The 21,980-nt window shown below is 41.9% G+C and overlaps 1 protein-coding gene across 2 annotated transcripts in view; it reads left to right on the top strand.

Moving 5' to 3' along the window:
* RMDN2 (regulator of microtubule dynamics 2) overlaps positions 1-13,088 on the top strand; it is an 81,229-nt gene extending 68,141 nt beyond the window's left edge. For both annotated transcript variants that reach the window (XM_060168769.1, XM_060168770.1), the window contains exon 11: positions 12,570-13,088. In XM_060168769.1, the coding sequence (XP_060024752.1) occupies positions 12,570-12,671 (102 nt within the window). In that variant the 3' untranslated portion in view covers positions 12,672-13,088. The remainder of the gene's footprint in view (positions 1-12,569) is intronic.
* The last annotated feature ends 8,892 nt before the right edge of the window (positions 13,089-21,980 follow it).

Below are 21,980 nucleotides of genomic sequence, written 5' to 3'. Positions count from 1 at the left end.
AAATCAGATGTGGTCTACTAAAATTTAAACTAATCAAAGTTGTGTTTTTTTATTATCCTTTTTTCTTTTTTGATGTAAGGGTAATGTGCTCAGATATCAAGGCAAAATCACGTTTCTGCAGAAGGCATTCCACTAGTAGCAATACAAAACTAATCATGTTATTTGGAGGAATCTATTTCCTATAATGTCACTACAAAATGATCTTTAAACATGTACGCTTTAAATTTTTCCTATTAAATTATAGTCTTCAGAATAAAATATTTAAATCAATTCAATAAAATGAACTCAAGTGAGTGTTTTATTGCTGCTTCAGTGGTAACTTTACAAAACAAAACAATTTCATTAACGTGAATGAAAAATGGAAAAAAAGGCGAAGGACATGAACGAGTTGTTGATAGGAGAGGAAAAACAAAAGGGGAAATATAACTAGTAATTTTAAAAATGTGAAGAAAATTACAATAAGATACTGTTTTACCATCAAATTAGCAAGGATTTCTTTTTTTCTTTAAAGAAACGTTCAATGCTGGCAGTGATGCCATGAGATGGACCATTCTCATACACTGCTGCTGGGAGGGCATTTTGACACAAACATTTGGTAAAGTGTATCTAGAACCTTAAAAATATAAAAACTCTTTAATCTTGTAATTTCATTTTATGGAAATAATCTTAGAGAGAAAGTACACTTATGCACAAATGTTCATAACAACATTATTTTTTACAGCAAAACACTGTGTCCAGCAGTAAGAAAGCAGTTAATCATATTTGAATAAAACTGTAATAGAATATTATTATGACATTAAAAATAATTTCAAAAATGACATAGGGAAATGCACAATCTTAAGTTCAAGTAGAAGACAAATTAGTATACACACATGATCTCAACTATATGAAAATGTGCGTAGAAAATCATCTATTAGAAATACACTAACCTGGTAGTTGTTCATATTTCTGTGGAGTTGTGTTTGATTTCTAATATTTCCCAATTTTTAATAATTAAACTAAAAGGACTTTTTTAACATTTTTATTGGAGTATAATTGCTTTACAATGGTGTGTTAGTTTCTTCTTTACAACAAAATGAATCAGTTATATATATACATATGTTACCATATCTCTTCCCTCTTCCGTCTCCCTCCCTCCCACCCTCCCTATCACACCCCTCCAGGCGGTCACAAAGCACCGAGCTGATCTCCCTGTGCTATGCGGCTGCTTCCCACTAGCTATCTACCTTACATTTGGTAGTGTATATATGTTCATGCCTCTCTCTCGCTTTGTCACAGCTTACCCTTCCCCCTCCCCATATCCTCAAGTCCATTCTCTAGTAGGTCTGTGTCTTTATTCCTGTCTTACCCCGAGGTTCTTCATGACATTTTTTTCCCTTAAATTCCATATATATGTGTTAGCATACGGTATTTGTCTTTCTCTTTCTGACTTACTTCACTCTGTATGACAGACTCTAGGTCTATCCACCTCATTACAAATAGCTCAATTTCGTCTCTTTTTATGGCTGAGTGATATTCCATTGTATATATGTGCCACATCTTCTTTATCCATTCATCCTATGATGGACACTTAGGTTGTTTCCATCTCTGGGCTATTGTAAATAGAGCTGCAATGAACATTTTGGTACATGACTCTAAAAGGATTTTTAAATTGAACTTACCTAGCAGTGATTTCTAGATTCCCCACTACCCTTTAACCAGCCTTATCCTGGAAATCAGGTCAAAGCTTAAATTTACTGTTTGCTATCCCAAATGCACAGACACACATACACACTTACGCACTCAATTTCAAGCCTTGACTTAGTGATACCAGTTAATCAATCTGAACTAGTTTCTCCCTCTTGTCTTTTATAATGGCCCATCGAGATACCTAAATCAATCCAACTGATTCTTGCCCAAACTCTGACAATTGGTCTAACACTGAAACTACTAGCTGGAAGGGACAGAGTTTTACAGGTACCCTCATGGATACACAGTATCCACAAGGCCATGGCTACCTCTAGCTGTCTCTAAACAGCGAGGCGAATGTGCAAGTCGAGACAGGTGATTCTAGCAGCAGAAAATAATGTAGAATCAACCACATTGTAGGCTTTGTAGGAGCAGCTCATTCCAGCAGAGAGTGGTACAAAGACTTCCGCTAAGAATTATGAGAAACAGCGGGAACGCTCTTTGGTGATGGTGGGACTTGGGATCATAATTGAAACATAACAAGATCTAATCAATCTTGTTTTAACAGAATTCCCATTTGGTCCCTGTAGTCAATACGTTTTCAGTGGACAAGTTGATGTCCCTTGATTGAGTGATCAGTTTCTGAATAAGGACTTAACCCAATAGGAGTGTAACATTTCTAAAAGTTACTTGAATCTTTAAAATCTTGTTAATTTCTGAAACATTGGACAGATTTTTCAGTAGGAGGTTAATGGAGGAAATCTCCCTCCTCACCATGGTAATACCATATCCCCTTCAAATTAACATCAAAGCCGTGTTCTGTGCTCCGTTCCAGGGTCACGCCTGGTCATAGCTAGTCTTCATCAAGTCATAAAATCAAAGCATCTCTGTGTGATGAAGCCAGCTAAAGACGGTTTCCACATTAAATCCACCTCCCCGCCTTTCAAAAGCTGAGTAGTGTTTTTGGATGGCAGCATTATATGTAAATTATTTCACTTACTCCAGTGAATTTCACAGAGTGAACCACTGTGAACTCCTTCTGTAGTTGCTTCACTCACCACTCATTCTGCTGACCTGGGAGAAGACAGAATGGCTGCCGAGTGTTTCTGAAACGATTTCTCCTGGTGGGTCACCAAGGCCAAGCCAGTGGTACAGCCTGCACCACAGACAAAGTAAACAAACTCCTAAACTTTCAAGAGAGTTCACGCACGGCTTTGGGAAGGGAGAGTTCCGATACAGAACTTCTTGAATGTGTTTGATTTCAGAAGATAATAAGGTGCATGTTAAAATTTCTCATAAAACATTCAAGAAGTAACGCAGTGTTCCACTAAAATTTTAACAATTGTCATGTCCATGTAATTTGCAATGTTAGTTATCTTTCTAAGTACTGAGTATCCTTCATTGTAACATGAAAATCTCTGTTGTGCCTAAAAGTTGTCAAAAAGCTTTTCATCTGATAATTTTTGCATACTTCTGAATTATAAGTAGCCGTATAAACAGGTGGATGAGACCGTAGAGACAATCGTCTAGACCAGCCTTCTCGTTTTACCGGTAAACAGTTTAGTCTCTGATATCTAAGAGAACTGGTGAGTGGCTGAGCCAGGACGAGGTACCAGGTCTTGGAATCTCATGCCTTCGGAACCCGTCTTTGAACCCAGGGTCTTTTCCATTTAACCGAGTGGAGTCCAATGTGTTTGGCATAGATGGAGGGGGATGGGAGGGAGGGAAAGAGGTCTGAGAATGGTAACACTTGCATGGTTCTACCTGGTCTAAGTGTTTTGCCTATGTTAGCCCATTTATTTTATTTTTTTTAACATCTTTATTGGGGTATAATTGCTTTACAATGGTGTGTTAGTTTCTGCTTTATAACAAAGTGAATCAGTTATACATATACATATGTTCCCATATCTCTTCCCTCTTGCGTCTCCCTCCCTCCCACCCTCCCTATCCCACCCCTCCAGGTGGTCACAAAGCACCGAGCCGATATCCCTGTGCCATGTGGCTGCTTCCCACTAGCTATCTACCTTACGTTTGGTAGTGTATATATGTCCATGACTCTCTCTCGCCCTGTCACAGCTCACCCTTCCCCCTCCCCGTATCCTCAAGTCCGTTCTCCAGTAGGTCTGTGTCTTTATTCCTGTCTTAATCCTCACAGCAACCCTATGAGGAGGGAACTTCTGTTATTATCCCATTTACAGGTAGGGGAGCTGAAGCACGGGATATTAAATACCATGCCTAACACAGCATGAGATCTGAACGTGAGCAGTCGGCTCCAGAGTCCGAGCTGTGGTCTGAACCACCATGCAATCCTGCCAACAAATGGGGGGATGTAGGGACTAAAAGACAGAAGGTGGAAGGAGAGCAGGAAAAAAAAGAAGGAAGGGAAAGGCAGAAATGGTATAAAAATGGGGGGCGGGGTAGAGAGGGATAGTAAGGAAAGAAGGAAAAGAAAAGTAGAGAGCAAAGAAAAATCTTTCCTTTTCTTTTTGGATATTGATACCCATTTTCTGGTTTCACATCATAAATTCCCAACAACCTTTTGTGTATCTTGCCTTGTATTAAATCTGTTTTTATATTTCCACCTTCTCCGCCCAAGATAAGGAAAGAGAAAAAAGGGAGGATGGTGAAACCTGTTGTAAATGACTAGTTCCACTTGATCTGTGTGTGTAGGGAGAGCCTCATTATGGACTATATGACCTACTGTTGGGCAATTAAGAAGAATATTTCACTGCACAAGTAAAGACAAGGTCACATTTTAGAACCAAATATAGTTAATATCTTGATGTTCTATGATTTTTGCAGCTCCCAAACCTATATTTTGCTCTAGATGCCTAAAGTCAAATCATACGTTTTAAAAATAGCTTTATTTAGGTATAATTGACAGACAAAAAATGTACAGTTAAAGTGTACAATTTGATATGTTTTGAGATATATGTATATATCTCCATGAAACTATCACCACAAATAAACAGCAAAGTTTGCTCCTTTGCAACCCCTTTTTCCTGACTCTCCCTGCACCTCCCATCTCCAACCTCAGGTCTGTTTTCTGTTACTAGCAATTGCATTTTCTAGACTTTTATATAATTGGATTGTACATTATGTACTCTCTTTTTTGTCTGATTTCTTTCACTCAACATAATTATTTTGAGATTCATTCATGTCATAGTGTGTAATAATAGTTCATTCCTTTTTATTGCTGAGGGGTGTTTTATTGCATACACCACAGTTTTTTTTCCCTCCATTCACCTGTTAATGAACATTTGGGCAGTTTCCAGTGTTTGATAATTACAAATAAATATATGAGTATTCATATAAATTATTCAAATTGACATATGCTTTCATTTCTCTTGGATAGATACTTAAGAGTAGAATGGCTGAATTATATAGTTGATTTATGTCTAGTATTTTTAAAAACTGTCAAAACTGTTTTCCAAAGTATGATTTTACATTCTGACCGGCAGTGTATGAGAGTTCCACTTTTCCACCTTCTTAACAACACTTGTTATGGTCAGTCTTTTTTTTTTTTTTTAATTGAAGTATAGTTGATTTACAACATTGTATTAGTTTCAGATGTACAGCAGATTCAGTTACATATTTTTCATTATAGGTTATTACAAGATATTGAATGTAGTTCTCTGTTATACAATAAAGTCAGTCTTTTTCATTTTTGCTGCTAGTCTATGTGTGTAGTGATATCTACTTGGGATTTTAATTTGCATTTCCCTAATGACAAATTACGTTGAGCATTTTTTCATGTGCTTATTTGCCATTCATATATCTTCTTTAGTGAAGTCTCTGTTCAATTTCTTTGCCCAATATTTTAATTGAGATACTTGTTTTCTTTTTTGTTGAATTTTGGGAGTTCTTTATATATTCTGGATAGAAGTCTTTTATCAGATGTGTAATTTGCCAGTGTTTTCTTTCCATGTGGCTTGTCTTCCCTAACAGCGTCTTTCACAGGACAAATGTTTTTCATTTTGATAAAACAATTCATACGTTCACGTATCTTGTTCTTGGTGCTGTATCTAAATATTTTGCCTAATCCAAGGTCATAAAGATTTTCTCCTATATTTTCTTCTAAAAGTGTTATAATTTTTGGTTTTACATTTAAATCTGTGACCCATTCTAGGTTAATTTTTGTATATGGTCTGAGTTATGGATTGAAGTCCATTTGTTGTGTATATGGATATACAGTTGTCCCAGCACCATCTGCTGAAAAGGGTATCATTTCTCCACTGACTTGCCTTTGCACCTTTGTCAAAAATCAATTTTCCATATATATATATGTGGGTCTATTTATGTACTTTCTATTTTGTTCCATTGATCTATTAGTAATAATGCCAATACCACACTCCGTTGGTTACTTTAGTTTCCTACTGTCTTGAAATCAGACATTCCTCCAGGCGTGTTCCTTTGCTAACTCCTCTTGGCTATTCTAAGTTCTTTGCATTTGTATATGAATTTTAGAATCAGTTGTTAAATTTCTAACATAAAAAATCTAGATGGGACTTTGATTGGCATTGTGTTGATTAATTTGTCTCCTCAACTCAAGGAGATGGTGGGACTCCTTTATGGTTTCCCTGCTGTGCACCGTTGCCTGGAAACTCTCTCCAGACAGTGATCTGGGGCAATTGTAGGGCTTAACTTTGTTCATTACCTGTCTCTCAGGGATCACTGTCCTTTCTTTCCTGCTGACCAATATCTTGAAAACAATTGATTCATATACATTGTCCATGGTTTGGATTTTGAAAGACAGAAATTGTAATTTGGAGAGTTGTAACTGCGGCACTTTCCAGTCCCATAAACCATGATTCTGCATGTAGCAAACTCTAACATATTGAGTTTAGTTTTTTTAAAAAGTTTCTATAATATTCAAATATATCCATTCTATAAAATAAAGCAAGTTGAGCAATTGCACTATGAAATTAACTACTTAATTGGACTTTGGTTAGAACTCAGATAATTTTTTTGTTTGCTTTTATATAGCATTCTTAAATTTTGGCCAATAAAGTTTGCATATAGAGAATTAAAGTATATCTTTCCTCCTTCTTAATTACTTTGTATTGCCATATCCTATCTAATTTAAATTGGGAAACCTGATTGGGAAAATAGTCTGCTGAAACTTACAGGTAGAAATGGCATTACATACTTTGCCTCCGGCAGAGCCCTCATTGGACAGCCCCTTCCAATCGGGCAGACTGTGGTGCAGTGTGGAAATCGTCTGGCGCGTAACACTGTCTGTCCTAATTTTGAAAAGGTTCCAGTCATGAAGATAGTGATTTTCCAGGCAAGCTACCAAATCAGTTATTTATTTTGTCTCTTTGCTTGAAATGCATTTTAGTTCCTTAATGTTCTTCAGTCCTAGGAGCTCAGGGTACCCAGCAGTCGTAAATAATCGCATGTATATTGAGCTAATATGGCGTCACCCAAGGACGGATCCGAGTTTGTGCGCCTCAAGCTTATACAATTTGGAGTATTGGTTAAGAAAAAGAATACAGAATTAGGTATGAAAGTAACTTTATTTCGAATGAGAGACATCACAACCGATTATAAAGTTTTAAAAGCTGACAGATGCCGCAAATATTACAAAATCGAGAAAAATAACATATCATTATTACTTATTAACTCTGAGGCACACCTCTAGGATACTTTTTTCCTGTGTTTTCTCACATACTCTTTGTTCACTTCATCTTAAGACGTTAATTTTGTTAACATCATTTTCTATAGAGAGGATGTCGGATAGATACGTTGGTCTTTCCCCTAGCATGATGGATTGACATTTAGTTTTCATTTCGAATGGTTTAGAAAAGCTCCTCTCAGCCTCGCTTGCTGTTCCTAACGGTGTGCAGTGACTTCCCCGGCTGCGCTGCTTCCCCAGGGTGAGTGCACCTTGGGAGGACCCCAGTCCCTGGAGCACAGTGAGCCAGGCTGGGCAGCCCAGCTCTGCCCAGCCTTGTCACCTCCAGTTCCCAGCCACATCACACCCCAGGCGTGAGGAGGTCCCAGAAAGCCTGGAAGCCCAGATCGTGGTGGGCCCTGAGCAGGGGACCAAGCAGCACCCTGTTCATGTCCTTCTCTTTGGCGTACAAGTCAGGGTGTAAAGCTCAGTGCAGGCCCCAGGAGCGAGCTGTCCCTGGGGCCACTGATGTGGAGGTGGAAGCGGCTCACTGGTCACCCTGCCCGCCACATCCACTGCAGGCCGAGGGGCTCTTCGAGCCTTCCTGGTGCAGGGGCTGGGGTGCTCTTAGGGGGCGGGGAAGGACAAGGAGCGGGGGGTGGGGGGCAAGTGAGTGCCCTGAATAAGAGCAGACTAATACCAGTATCTCGCCATATTCTTCCAACTGCCTGGAGCTTAAAGGCCGGAGTCTGCAGCAAGGCCTTCAAGAATGCCCTGTGCCCCCCTGCTCCCACCTAGTCTGTCTTTCCAGCAGGCCTCCCTCACCCCTCACCGCATACATGCACTGTGTTCCAGCCAGACTGGATTGATTGTTACTCAGACCTGCCTGGTGCTCTTCTGCCCTCTGGCTTGGGATTTTTCACCCTCTGGGGCCACCTCACCTCCCCCATGCCCACTTGCGGAAATCTCTCCCCGCCACTCCAGGCCTGGCTCAAGTGATGGAAGTTCTGCCACCAAACTTTCCTGAGCCACATGACTAGATGTGCTCTCTCCCTCCTCAAAATAGCAGGGCACTTTTGGGCTTCTTTCTTAGCCCAACCATCAGATCTTCAGCCAGGCGAGGCAAGGACCATCCATCCCTCCCCTTCGCGTTGCCTGTCTAGCTGTACGGACTCGCGTAACAAGTGTTAAGCTAAATCAAACACCTCAAGAAAGAGAAAAACACTTCTCATATTCCCAAGGTTCCCAAAAGAGAAAACGGAGAGTCATTTCTATCCTCAGATGTGATGTGACAGGGAGAGAGCAGAGAAAGAGAGAGAGGAGAAGTGAGCAAAGGGAAGGGAGAGGCAGAGCAGGAGATGGAGAAGCCTGGCAGGTCAGGGGCCAGACAAGAGACAGCAAGCCTGAGGCAATGCGAAGACCAGCCCTTCCACTGCAAATTCAAGATGCTCTCTTACTTGCCTAAAAGCAATACAGATGTCTTTTTTTAATTTTAATTATCTTGTTGGCAAAGCCTTCCTTCAATGAAATACAGACCACATACTAGGGTTAGTCATTGTGACATTTCTATGACTCAATTACTTTTTTTATTTTGAAATTTTAATTTTATTCCATTTCTAGACTTCAGTTTTCAGTCTGTTGTTTTAGCAATAAAGTAACTCCTGCAATACTCTAGTGTGAAGCTTAAAATGATTTAAAGGACCATCCCTGACAACCTGGTAGGGGTGAGTATTGCTTTTGGGGGGATACTTAGCCCTTGCGCTCATTGTTAACAGACTGGAAAATAAAAAGATAACCGAAGATTTTTATTGCTTGAGAGACCTGGTCCTACAACGTATACGTATAGTGACAGCACATATATCATGTTTCTAACATTTTCAAAGTTTTCTTTTAAATGCCAAATAAAGCCTGCTTTATATTCGTATTAAACTTTTAATTTTTCTAAGTGTTACCATGCCTAATATTTCAATGAACGCTTTTTACTTGCTGAGACGGGTTGAGAAAGTGCTGCCATCCTTCTCTGACCATCGAGGGGACTGGAACAAAGGTTAGATTTGCTGGAGGTCACATACCTAGTTCACGAGAGAGCAGGGACCAGACCCCGGTGTCCTGACTCCCAGCCCGGGACCTGTGCAATGAAGAAAGAAATCATATTCGGAGCCATACAATCAATCTTAAACCATGTAAGATTTTATGTCCTTCAGGAACTAACTCTTTGTTTCCTTTTCTTTTGCTTTCATTTACCTAAAAAGTGCTTAAGGCAGCTAAACAGCTTGACTTCTACAAACAAAGATAGACTTCTTGAAATTTGTATAATTGTTAACTTAGCCAACATCGTACATGTGTCTCCCACAGTGGGGGAAATGGTTCATTGGATGGGAAAACAGTATTTAAGATGGGCTTTGGAGGGCTTCCCTGGTGGCGCAGTGGTTAAGAATCTGCCTGCCAATGCAGGAGACACAGGTTTGAGCCCTGGTCCAGGAAGATCCCACATGCCACAGAGCAACTAAGCCCGTGTGCCACAACTACTGAGCCTGCGCTCTAGAGCCCACAAGGCACAACTACTGAAGCCTGTGTGCCACAACTACTGGAGCCCACACGCCTAGAGACTGTGCTCTGCAACCAGAGAATCCACCGCAATGAGAAGCCCGCACGCTGCAACTAGAGAAAGCCCGCGCGCAGCAATGAAGACCCAATAAATAAATAAATAAATAAATAAATAAGATGGGCTTTGGATAGGGAGTTTAGGATCTGTACAAGACAAATTCATGGGAATGGCCTGGAAAGGTGCCTTTAGGGTACAATTTACTTACATCTGGTTGTGGTAATTTCTCCAAAAGACGTTGCTCATAGTCATACTTTGTTTCCCTTTTAATTTTGATGTAAATATGTGAATTTCCACTGTTCTGTAATTGTAATTTGTTTCATAACATACTTAATGGAGATTATGATCTTATGATCTATCTCACAGTTGAAAATCCCCCCTAAACGTGGACTGCTTTAATTGGCTCACCGAGTTGGCCAAAAAATTGCAGTGTGAGGGGAAAGTTTATATGGATTTTCCCTGACTCAGCTAGGTACGGTCAACACTGGGCTCCTTCACAAAGGAGACAGCTCGCTGGGGCTGTGGAAGCGAGAGCTGCACATCCCCTCCTGACCTCTCTCCCCCATCTCGGGCTGGACATGCTGTCAGAGCAGGGACCCTCCTTGGGACACGTGGGCCCCGGGAGGAATGCTCTCCTGAACACAGTTAGCTAGACCCCAACTGAAGTTCTTTTTTTTTATTATTTTATTTTATTTTATTTTTTTGCAGTACGCGGGCCTCTCACTGTTGTGGCCTCTCCCGTTGTGGAGCACAGGCTCAGGACGCGCAGGCTCAGCGGCCACGGCTCACGGGCCCAGCCGCTCCGTGGCATGTGGGATCCTCCCAGACCAGGGCACGTACCTGTGTCCCCTGCATCGGCAGACGGACTCTCAACCACCGCGCCACCAGGGAAGCCTCCAACTGAAGTTCTTGATCAAGAGAGGAGCCAGTGAATGGAGTCAGGTCTCAAAAGAATCATCCAAACAAGCAGACTGTGCACCACATCTGCCAGCCTATGCGTCAGCCTCAGTCCCCTATTGGGGTATAAATTACACACAACCAAATGCAACCATTTCAAGTGTACAGTTCGATGAGTTTAGACCGAGGTTTATGCCAGTGTCACCCCTACCACAATCAAGGTATAAAATATGTGCATGACTCCAGAAAGTTCCCTCGTGTCCCTTCCCACTCAATCTCCCACCTGCACCCCAGGGTCAGGCAACCACAGATCTGCTTTCTGTCACTATAGGTTACTTGTTTTTAACAATTAATGAATAAGTGAGCTCATTCTTTAACTGAGCACATTTTGGAGATCCATCTGTTTTTATTAGGTGTATCAATGGTTTATTCCACTTCATTGCTGTAATACTGCATAGCATTGCATACTGCAATGCAACAAATTGTTTCTCAATTCACCTGTTTGGGGTTGTTTGCAGTTGGGGTTATTATGAATGAAGCTGATATGACTATTCAGGTACAAGTTCTTCTAAGGACATGTTTTTATTTGGAGGGTGGGGTAAAAACCTAGAAGTGGAATTGTTGTGTCACTTGGTAAGTGTATGTTAGCTTTACAGGGAAGTGCTGTGCTGTTTTTCGGACAGTTGCACCATTTTGCATTCCCATCAGAAATGTCTGAGAGATCCACTTCACATCCTCACCAACACTTGTCATGGTCCGTCTCAGTCTTTAATTTTAGCCATTCTAATGGATGTGTAGTGGCATCTCATTGTGGTTTTAATTATGACTAATGATTTGACCATCATTTCATGTGCTCATTGGGTGTCTTCCTTCCGTGATTCAATTACTCTGACTAGTTCCATGACACTAAATTCAATATCCCACAGCCAAAAGCATCCTTGTCAGCTGCTGGCAAGTTTTTACTTTTTCTTTCTTGCCTTAACATGGGCAGTACATTAAAAAAATTCTGACAGAAGCTCTGATTTCCCCCCGTCCCATGGTGAGATCATCCAAACAGACCTTCAGACATCCCCTGCATCGAAAGTTGAGCAGGTAGATTTGAGCCTATGGCATTGGAACATTGCTGGGAAAAGGGAGCTGTAAACCACGTGTCCTTCCCCCTTCCTCCCTTATTCTTCTCCACTTAGAGGAGCCCCTCTTGATACAATCCCAATGACCAGTCCTGAGTTTTCTGACCTCTCACAACACAGTGTATGCTACTTATATTGTTATTTGTTTCTATATTTCTTTGAATTTTTAACTACTCCATATGCACATGTATTCATTCCCTAAATACATTAAAAGACACCTCATCTTATCTTGCTTCTGTGTCTCCGTGGTGCTCAATAAATCCTTTTAAAGGTAAATTAAATTTGCAAGAGAGGGAGAGACGGAAACAGAGATTGAATTTAGTCGATTTCAGAGTAGTCATTTCATGTGAACCCAAACTTTTCATCTCTACGACTCTACAAGATTCCTCCCCACCCACTCCCTACTCTGTTGACAATGTAAAACAAACCACAGTTAGCCTGGGAATTATCTTTACGAAATAAATCAGCATATTGTTTTGAGTTTTTGCCCTGCATGTATTAATTTTAGAAGAACACATGTCTTGGTTCAGTAAAAGTTTGCAGAAAGCCAGACATCCCATAAAAAGAGTTTGTTGGTTGGGATGTTTATCCCTCCAGCTATCTTCTCCCTTTTTATGACTACAGAGAACACTGGTGTTTCTTTACTTTTCAGAGTTATCTACTCAGGAAGACTTCTGGCAGTGGCCCTGACAGGAAGTCCCACTGTGCTGAAGCAGTGGGTCTTTATGAGGACTGGTTCCTTCCCGCCCTTTGACTGGTCTGCCCATAGGTGTGTCACCTCCCACCCTGCCTCTGCCAGAAAGGGGATCTTTCAGTCAGGACACTCTACTTGTGCCAGGTGTGATCCAGAGAGGCTGGACGCAGACCACACTGACTCATGCTCCATTCCTGCCTCTGTCATCCTGCGGTGCCTACGTGATGGGGAGTTGGGGGCCTGGGGGAACCCAGCATATTGCTGCTTCACTACAACTGTCTTACACAGTGGAGGACATTCAGAGGGCTACAAAGATCAAAGGTTTTCAGAGGAGAACTAAAGCCTTCTAATGACTGAGCCTCTGTTAACCGGTCTTCTATCAACCCGTAAGACAATCAGTATTCATAATGATGATCCTTAAAGCCTTCAAGATCCAGAAGTGCCTTCTGCATTAAAAAGGAAAGAAGAGTTCATCATGTGTGGTAAATGTTAATATTTTAATATAATTTTTTTAATTAATTAATTTATTTTTGGCTGTGTTGGGTCTTCGTTTCTGTGCGAGGGCTTTCTCTAGTTGCAGCGAGCAGGGGCCACTCTTCATTGCGGTGCGCGGGCCTCTCACTATCGCGGCCTCTCTTGTTGCGGAGCACAGGCTCCAGACGCGCAGGCTCAGTAGTTGTGGCTCACGGGCCTCGTTGCTCCAAGGCACGTGGGATCTTCCCAGACCAGGGCTCGAACCTGTGTCCCCTGCATTGGCAGGCAGATTCTCAACCACTGCGCCACCAGGGAAGCCCTATAAATTATTTTATTATAATCTTCTAAGCCCATTGGTCTCCAAACTCTTTAATTGCATGCTTGAATTAGCTTTTAAAAATTGGCGTCTCCCAATGTATTTACATTTATTTATGTATAAATTATATATATATATATACACACACACACATATATTCTACTAAAATGTTCATGATAAAGCACACAACATGTAGAACATTTTAAAGGGTGAGATTACTTCCTTTCTTGATTAAAAAAATTCTTAGCAAAGTGTAAATAAAGGGGCACTTTCTTAAAAGGATAAAATATATTTATCTGAGCACATTATGCTATTAACACAGAATTTAGAATGATTTGCACTGAAGTCACGACCAAATAAGGATGACTTCACTACTATTACTTAATATTGTTTTGGAAGTACTAGCTGTAATTAGAAAAGACACTTCAATTACAATAGAACATTTGAAACTAATATATTAACAGGGCTAATAAATATCATTATTTATGTAGGTATATAAACTTGCGTGCATGAAAAAACCTGAGAGAATTAACTTCAAAACTATTTTCAAAAATAAGAATTTACTGAGATAGTGCAGTAAAAAATTAATGTGTAGAAATCACTAACCACTACAAATATAAATAACAGCCAGTTAGAAGGTGTAATAGAAAGTAATACCTCCTTTACCATAATCACAAAACAAAATCAAAACTCTAGCAGTAAACCTAAGTTTCATGCCTGATAGATAAGCAGAAATCTAAGAATTCCAAGGGTTTGAACAAATAGAAAGACATAGTGTATTTTGACTAAGAAGACAGCATACTAAAAGTTAGCAAAAGTTCCTCCATCTATAAGGTTAGTGTAATTCCAATTAAAGTACTGAAAAGATTCTTTATTGTGTTCTAAGATTCAAATGGAAAAACAAACAGCAAGCATCCTTGTGGAAATTCTGAAAAAGTCAAGTAAGGAAGGGCAACTGTACCACCCAGATGTGAAAAAATGTACTATAAATCTATAATAATTAAAGTGGTATTGTGAATAAATAGATGTACAGATCAGTGAAACAGAATATAAATATCATAAATACATCCAAATACACATGCAAATTTAATATGTGATAAAGGTGGTGTGTAAAATGGATCATTCAAAAATGAGCCCCTGGCCATCAACAGATGAATGGATAAAGAAGACATGAGATATATATAATGCAATACTACTCAGCCATAAAAAAAAAAAAAGATGAAATCTTGCCATCTGTGGCAGCATGGATGGACCTTGAGGGTTTTATGCTAAGTGAAATAAGAGAAAGACAAATACCATATTATTTCACTTATATGTTGAATATTAAAAAACTTATAGGGCTTCCCTGGTGGCGCAGTGGTTGAGAGTCTGCCTGCCGATGCAGGGGACATGGGTTCGTGCCCCGGTCCGGGAAGATCCCACATGCCGCGGAGTGGCTGGGCCCGTGAGCCACGGCTGCTGAGCCTGCGCGTCCGGAGCCTGTGCTCCGCAACGGGAGAGGCCACAACAGTGAGAGGCCGCATACTGCAAAAATAATAATAATAATAAAAGGATAAGTAGAAAAAGAGGGGAAAAGGGAGGGAGAGAATAGCCTAGCTGGGCACACACCCAGGGGACCCTTGTCGATGGAACCAACTTGAAGATGAAGAGGTGCCTATGCTAGACAACCATGGAGATCTCATCACGGAGAGATCTGATGTGTCATCCTGGACCATCCATCACCTGCAAGACATCCACACCAGGAGCCCAGTGTGGCTCCTGTGTGATCTTGATCTGCTGTGCCCAGCTCATAGGGTTCACATAAGAAGGACGTAAAATGACACATGTGGGTATACTTTGCAAACTTTGATCAGAGGTGATTGTTCACTTTGAGTTGAGTCTTACTTGTAACACGCACTCACCTCGCTCTTGTCACCTCTTATTTCCAAAGGAGCCACAGACTACGTATACCCAGCAAGAATCCAGATACCCTCCCCCAAAGGAAGTTAAGGTTAAGCGCCATGGAGTAATCAGCATCTTGCTGCTGTCCAAATGCAGGTCCTGGGAAGGAGCGTTTACCCTGAGAGCCCCCTGCTTCATTTGCCTTGATCTTGGCAGGCAGCAAGGCGTACCATGGAACTTGATGAAAGACACGGAGCTCAAGCCAGAACAGGGCAGGAGCGAGGGCTTTCCTGGATGCGGAGCGCACATCAAAGCGCTGTTCTGTGCTGACATATGTAACTCTTTAGCGGTCTGATAACACACACACACACACACACACAGACTCTCAGGTTCCTGTGGGGAGAAAACAGAGCCAGAAAGATGTGCTCTACTGAGCTGACACATGCGGTGTTCTTTCTGCAAAAGTCTGAAGGGAAAGCAACTAGGCAAAAAATCCACTGTGCTGACCGCAGTGCAAGGACAACCAGGGCTGCCTCAGGGATTCTGGTGGCTTTATTATCTATTTCTAGAGAAAGAGTAGGAAGGGGTCAAGCACACAGCACATGGAAAAGGCACTGCTTTATCACTAGAGTTCATTTACTTCCCAGAAATGTAGGCTTTTGGGAAAGGTGGCAGGAGAGAGAAAAAAATCCTGGATTCAGCCTCATTCAAATCCAGACCTTACTATGTGCCTGAACTTGGGCAAGTGACTTAAGCTCTCTGAGCCCTAGTTTCTTTGTTGTAAAATGGTGATAAAAATTCCTACTCTGCAGGATTTTGTTATGAAGATGAAATAAATGTGCTTAAAATAACGAGCATGTAGACATGGAGAATATCTCTCAGCTTCCCTCCTGGAGGGACAGAGAATCTTCTGGCTCTTTATATCTTGCCTAGACGTTTCCACATTGCTTTCTCTCCCCACATCCCTGCAGCGCCACTGATACTGCTCACATATAAGAATCTGATAAGTGCTGGCTGACGATTCTGGTTGTTTAATGACTGTCTCCATAGCAGGCCCCACCATGAGCTCCCTGCCCAGAATCCCAGAAGTGCATGGCAGCATCCAAGGAACGTCTCGTAAGTCCTGGGAGAGGAGCTGTCTTTCATTCCTACACATGTTTTATTGCCCCAATGCTGTGCTGCACACACTGAATGGTGAACACGTGCCAGTTTTCTTGGCTTCACTGGGTCTTATGACATAGTTCCCAACCCGGGTGAGACTTTCCTGAATTCACATTTTTTATCTGGTGGTATTTTCTGTTTCCCATTGGGTCTGGAGAGCTTGGCAGAAACTCAAGGATGAAATCCCACAAACTGCTCGCAGAAGATACGGTGTGAAATTCTTTGCACCCCGTGGCTCTTTTAATCCTCCCACAGGGTCATATGCCCATTTTACAGGTGATGAGACACAAGTGCCCTGAGGTTAAATATCTCACACAACGTGACAGGGCTAGTGACCACCCCAGCTGAGGATCATGTCCAGCACTTTCAGGAGATGGTGAGAGAATGAGAGTTTTAAGAAAATACAAAAATGCAATACTTTCAGGTGTTTGTAAGCTTCAGAAGCCTCTGGAACCTGGCAGTTGTTGACTTTCTTGCAAGCCTGATGGTCCAGGACTCTCCCTGCCTCCCTTCCCTCTTCCCATCTCTACTCTCGCTCGACCCCTTCTTCTCCTTCTTCCATTTCTTCCCCCAGTTGTACCCTCCCAAGCCCAGGGGAGCACCTTGGGGACTTCCAACTGGAGGGTCTTGTGTTAGTGGCGGGCACCCGTCAGCAGCGCCAGGAGCATCGGGTGAGGCAAGGTGGCTGCTAATTCTAGTCTTTCTTTGCACAAGGCTCTCTGCCCTTCTCTCCCTTGGGGTGTTTTCTGTTTCTCCCAACAATCAAATAAGCTGAGTTCCATGTTACCAGTTCAGTGGTCTTGGTACCTGGGGGAAAGAGCCAAGGAGAAAACTGAAACCCGTGTTGTATACACTGTTTTCTAGGAAATTCAGGACCGTCTCCTGCATGGTGCAGGGCTGGTTACCACTGTCTGCGCCGCGGGGCCGTCTGAGCCTTTAGTGTAAGAGCCTCAGCGTTTGGGGACAGGATATGTGTCCTTTCATCTTCCTGAGCTGTGGTACAGCCAAGTAGAAGCCACACATCTTCGTATCCACAGCATCTATCGATAGAATAAAACCTACCACATAGCAGGCACCCAGTAAAAGTCTTCTGGAATCAGTATGGAAGGTGAGTTGATTACACTGGGTGCTTCTCAGAAGCCCATAGAGTTGGGACCAACGGGTACATCATGGACAGGTAGGAGAAGAGGCACCTTGGTGTCCCCTGATCTGGAGTCCACACCTAAGGACATTTCTTGGCATCTCTCATACCAGCCCTGCCCTGAGAGGTTCTGCCCCTCCTCAGCACTAGGAGGGCCAGGCCCATGTTTCCCGTTAAGGTAAGCCCCCTAGATGCCAAATAGGGCGTGGAGTTCCTTTGTGCTCAGCTTTGACTTGAGTTTCCTGATGATGAAAATAATTATACTTTGTAAGCAACCGTTAAAAGCCAGATGCTATTCAATACTTCATATATATGATTTTAATCTTGCAAAGGACAATCTTCACTTTAGAGCTGCCTTTTTAGGATTTTAGTCATTGGGATTTTTCTTATTTTACAAATGAGAAAACTATTGCCCAGAGAGGCTAATTAACTGGCCTAAGCTCACACAGCTAGAGAATCACAGAACTTTGATTTTAACTCAGGCCTGTCTGGTTTCAAAGTCCATTGATTGGCCATGGATGGAGGCTGACATGCAGTCTTTCAAGTTTTTCTTGAGCACCCCTGGGGGCACTACATTTCCTTACTTCTTTGTTGGAAGCCCCGACTTCCTTTACTAAGAGGCATAGTCCCTCCTATCTACCCACCCTGCTCCTCTGATATATTATTTCCATTTTGATGGAAACATTCACCCTCCCTTTCACTCCTATTTGTAACTAGAAGGTCCGGCCTCCACTCAGGGAGGAATTAGGTTTGAGGCCAGATGAGGGAAGATTCCTTTTCCTTCCTTACCAGAAAATCATCCTGTGTCTGCATCTCAACCATGGGTTCCCTGAGGGTTCAGGAAGAACAGCAAGAAGGGATGCTGGGCTGGTCCTGCCTTCCCATGGCCTTAACGTCTCCAGTGTCACCATCTGCCCCAGGATGCTAAAGATCAGGCCTTGCTGTGAGGATTAAATGGAACAAGGGACATGAGGGTGCGCAGCACAGTGTCTGATCATACACACTGCAATCCCTGCTTGCCCCCTCCTCCCACTCATTAGCATCTCTGTCTCTCTGCTGGACCATCCTACCGTCCTCCCGGGCAGGCTCCCCTCTTTTCACTGCAAAATAATGTTCCAACCAGGAGGAAGACCCCTGGGCTCTGGTACCCAGTGGACAAACAGAAAGAAGCAGGCTTTTTTTCTCTCTTTTTCCTGTTTCTCTCTCTTTTTTTTTTTTTTTTGGCCACGCCGTGCAGCTTGCAGGATTTTAGTTCCCCAGCCAGGGATTGAACCCAGGCCACCGCAGTGAAAGTGCCAAGTCCTAACCACTGCACCACCAGGGAATTCCCAAGAAGCAGTTTCAATTTGGGGGAAAGGCTATGTGGGCTGGGAAGACAGAGAATGCCAGGCCTAAAGCCCAGGGATGAGAAGGCAAGCTGGTAGTAAGATTCGGGATCTAGTTTTTTCACTGCATATGAATGACTGTGTGTGTGTGTGTGTGTGTGTGTGTGTGTGTGTGTGTGTGTGTGTGTGAGAGATTCAGGTGGGGGTGGGTGGGAAGAGAGAGGGAGAGAAATAATAGCTATAATTAATAGGCATCATTTTTGAACACCTATAATCTAGGTCTAGGCTTGAGCTCTGGCCCATTAATAACCAGCCATGTGACCTTGAACCACTCATTAAACTCACTAGGCCTGTATGATCTTATGCTTTACTGTTGTGAGAGAGGTATTAATATTCTGTGCTAATGAACAGACTGGTTGAAGTCACACAGCTAGTGTGACCACTATGATTACATACTATGTCCCAAGCTTCATAATGAGCATTTTTATGTACATTACTTAATTTCTTACTACATTACTTAATTTTCACAAAAATGCAAGAAAATGTTAATAGTCCCATTTTACTTGTTAAAAAATAGAGAGGTTTAGAGATATTAAGTAATTTGTCCAAGACCTCATATCAAATGAGCAGAAGACTTAAGGTGGAAAATGGAACAAATTATAATACCAGAGAATAATAACAATAGAATAATAATAGCGTCCACTATTTATATGCCTTTTGTAGTTGGGCTTGCAGTAAGCCATTTACATGCATTTTCTCACTTTGGCAATTGTGAGTAAAGCTGCTATCAATACTCGTGTGCAGGTTTTTATGTAGACATAAGTTTTTGGACTTTCCTGGTAGCTCACTGGTTAAGAATCTGCCTGCCAATGCAGGAGACACGGGTTCGAGCCCTGGTCCAGGAAGATGCCACATGCCACGGAGCAACTAAGCCCGTGTGCCACAACTACTGAAGCCCAAGCACCTAGAGCCCGCGAGCCACAACAAGAGAAAGTCCACGGGCAGCAACGAAGACCCAATGCAGCCAAAAATAAAATATAAATAAATTTATTTTTAAAAAATGTTTTCAACTCATTTGGATAAACAGCTAGGCATGTTGTTGCTGATCACATGGTTAAGAAGGCAGTTTGATAAGAAACTGATGAACTGTCTTCCGAAGTGGCTGCACCATTTTGCATTCCTACCAGCAAAGGATATAAGATTGTCTGACCCAAAGTATTTGAGCACAGCATCTAACGCATCATTGTCTGACCACTACATTATGTTGTCACAGGGAAAACCCCAAGGAAACCAAGCTTAAGCATAAAAATAAGAATAATATATTTTTTAATTAAGCAGAAATATCAGCAACAGAAAAAGGGGGAAATTATTTGAAGAAATAATGGCCAGAAATGTTCACAATTCGATGAAAAACATTAATCTACACATCTAAAAAGCTCAAGGTAGAGACTTTCCCGGTGGTGCAGTGGTTAAGAATCCACAAGCCAATGCAGGGGACACAGGTTCAAGCCCTGGTCCGGGAAGATCCCACATGCCGTGGAGCAACAAAGCCTGGGCACCACAACTACTGAGCCTGTGCTCTAGAGCCCACGAGCCACAACTACTGAAGCCCGCGTGCCTAGAGCCCATGCTCTGCAACAAGAGAAGCCACGGCAATGAGAAGCCTGCACACTGCAACAGAGTAGCCCCTGCTCGCCGCAACTAGAGAAAGCCTGCGTGCAGCAACAAAGACCCAATGCAGCCAAAAATAAATAAATAAATAGATTAATTTTTTTAAAAAAAGCTCAAGGTAAACACAAAGAAATCCACACCTAAGCACATCCTGGTCAAACCATTAAAAACCGAAAACAAAGAGAAAAATCTTGAAAGCAGCATGAAGAAAAAGACTCATTACATACAGAGGAACAACGATGAATATCAGATTCCTCATATGAAAGAATACAGGTCAGAAGGAAGTGAGATGACATAGCCAAAGTCCTAGATAGAAAAACTGTTAACCAACAATTCTATATCCAGAAAACTATTCTTCAAAAATGAAGGTGAAATACATTCCCAGTTAAACAAAGACAGAGAGAATTTATTGCTATCTGATCTTTCTTGCAAGAAATATTAAAAGAAGTCCTTCAGACTGAAAGGAAATGACATCAGATGGTAACTTAAGTCCACATGAATAAATAAAGTGCTCTAGAAAAGCAAATACGTATTTAAAAATAGGTTTATATAAAGGTGTCCACACATCAACTTCTATGGGAATGTCCATAGCAGCAGTATCTATAAGAGGTTAACAGTGGAAACAATCCAGTTGTCCATCAACTGGTGAATGAATAAACAAAATGTGGTATATCCATACAGTGGAATGCTATTCAGCACTAAGAAGGAATGAAGTACCGAGAAGGCTCAGAACTGATTTATAAAAGCCTGAAACTGAGCTCCAGCTGTGAAGACAAAACTGATGACTCAAGTTTGGAGTCTACACAGATGGGAAAAATAACAAACGATAGAACCACTGGGTAGCTATAAATCCTTCCAAGTGAAAGTTGCTACCTCTGGGGCTGATCTGCATACGAAGCAAGTAGTAGAAACATCTAGACTACACCCTGGCCAACCCACATAGGCGATGGGGAAAGGGGGCTTTATTGGCACCAAATCCATTGCAACTTAAGATTCTGGGGCAAGTACAAAGCTATGAGTTGGCAGCCTGAGGTCGCTCTCAATGGTTGGCAAAAATCAGAAGACAACAATTAGTTTTAATACATGGCCGTGCATCCCACCGCCGGTGCCTTGTCAGGGAGTGACCCCTACGGTCAGTTCCTTTCTGCCCCGCCTCACCCTTTCCTCGCTCCCTGTTGGACCATCATGTCCAGCAAACACACATGCCTAAGTATCGCCTACTTTGAAAAAATACCTCCCTCTACCATATACCTCCTAACATGTAACCCCTCACATAGCCTCAACCTTTCTGATTCTCCTCGAATATTCCTGAAAAAGCCAGCAATATAACCAGCCCAGCACATTATTTTCAGATCTCAGATGTTTTTGTGGAGCCTTAAAAAGTCCATCGTGCTTCTGCC

Source organism: Lagenorhynchus albirostris, chromosome 13 (assembly GCF_949774975.1).
Source record: "Lagenorhynchus albirostris chromosome 13, mLagAlb1.1, whole genome shotgun sequence".
NCBI classification, from domain to species: Eukaryota; Metazoa; Chordata; class Mammalia; order Artiodactyla; family Delphinidae; genus Lagenorhynchus; species Lagenorhynchus albirostris.
This window is presented reverse-complemented; position numbering and strand designations above follow the sequence as displayed.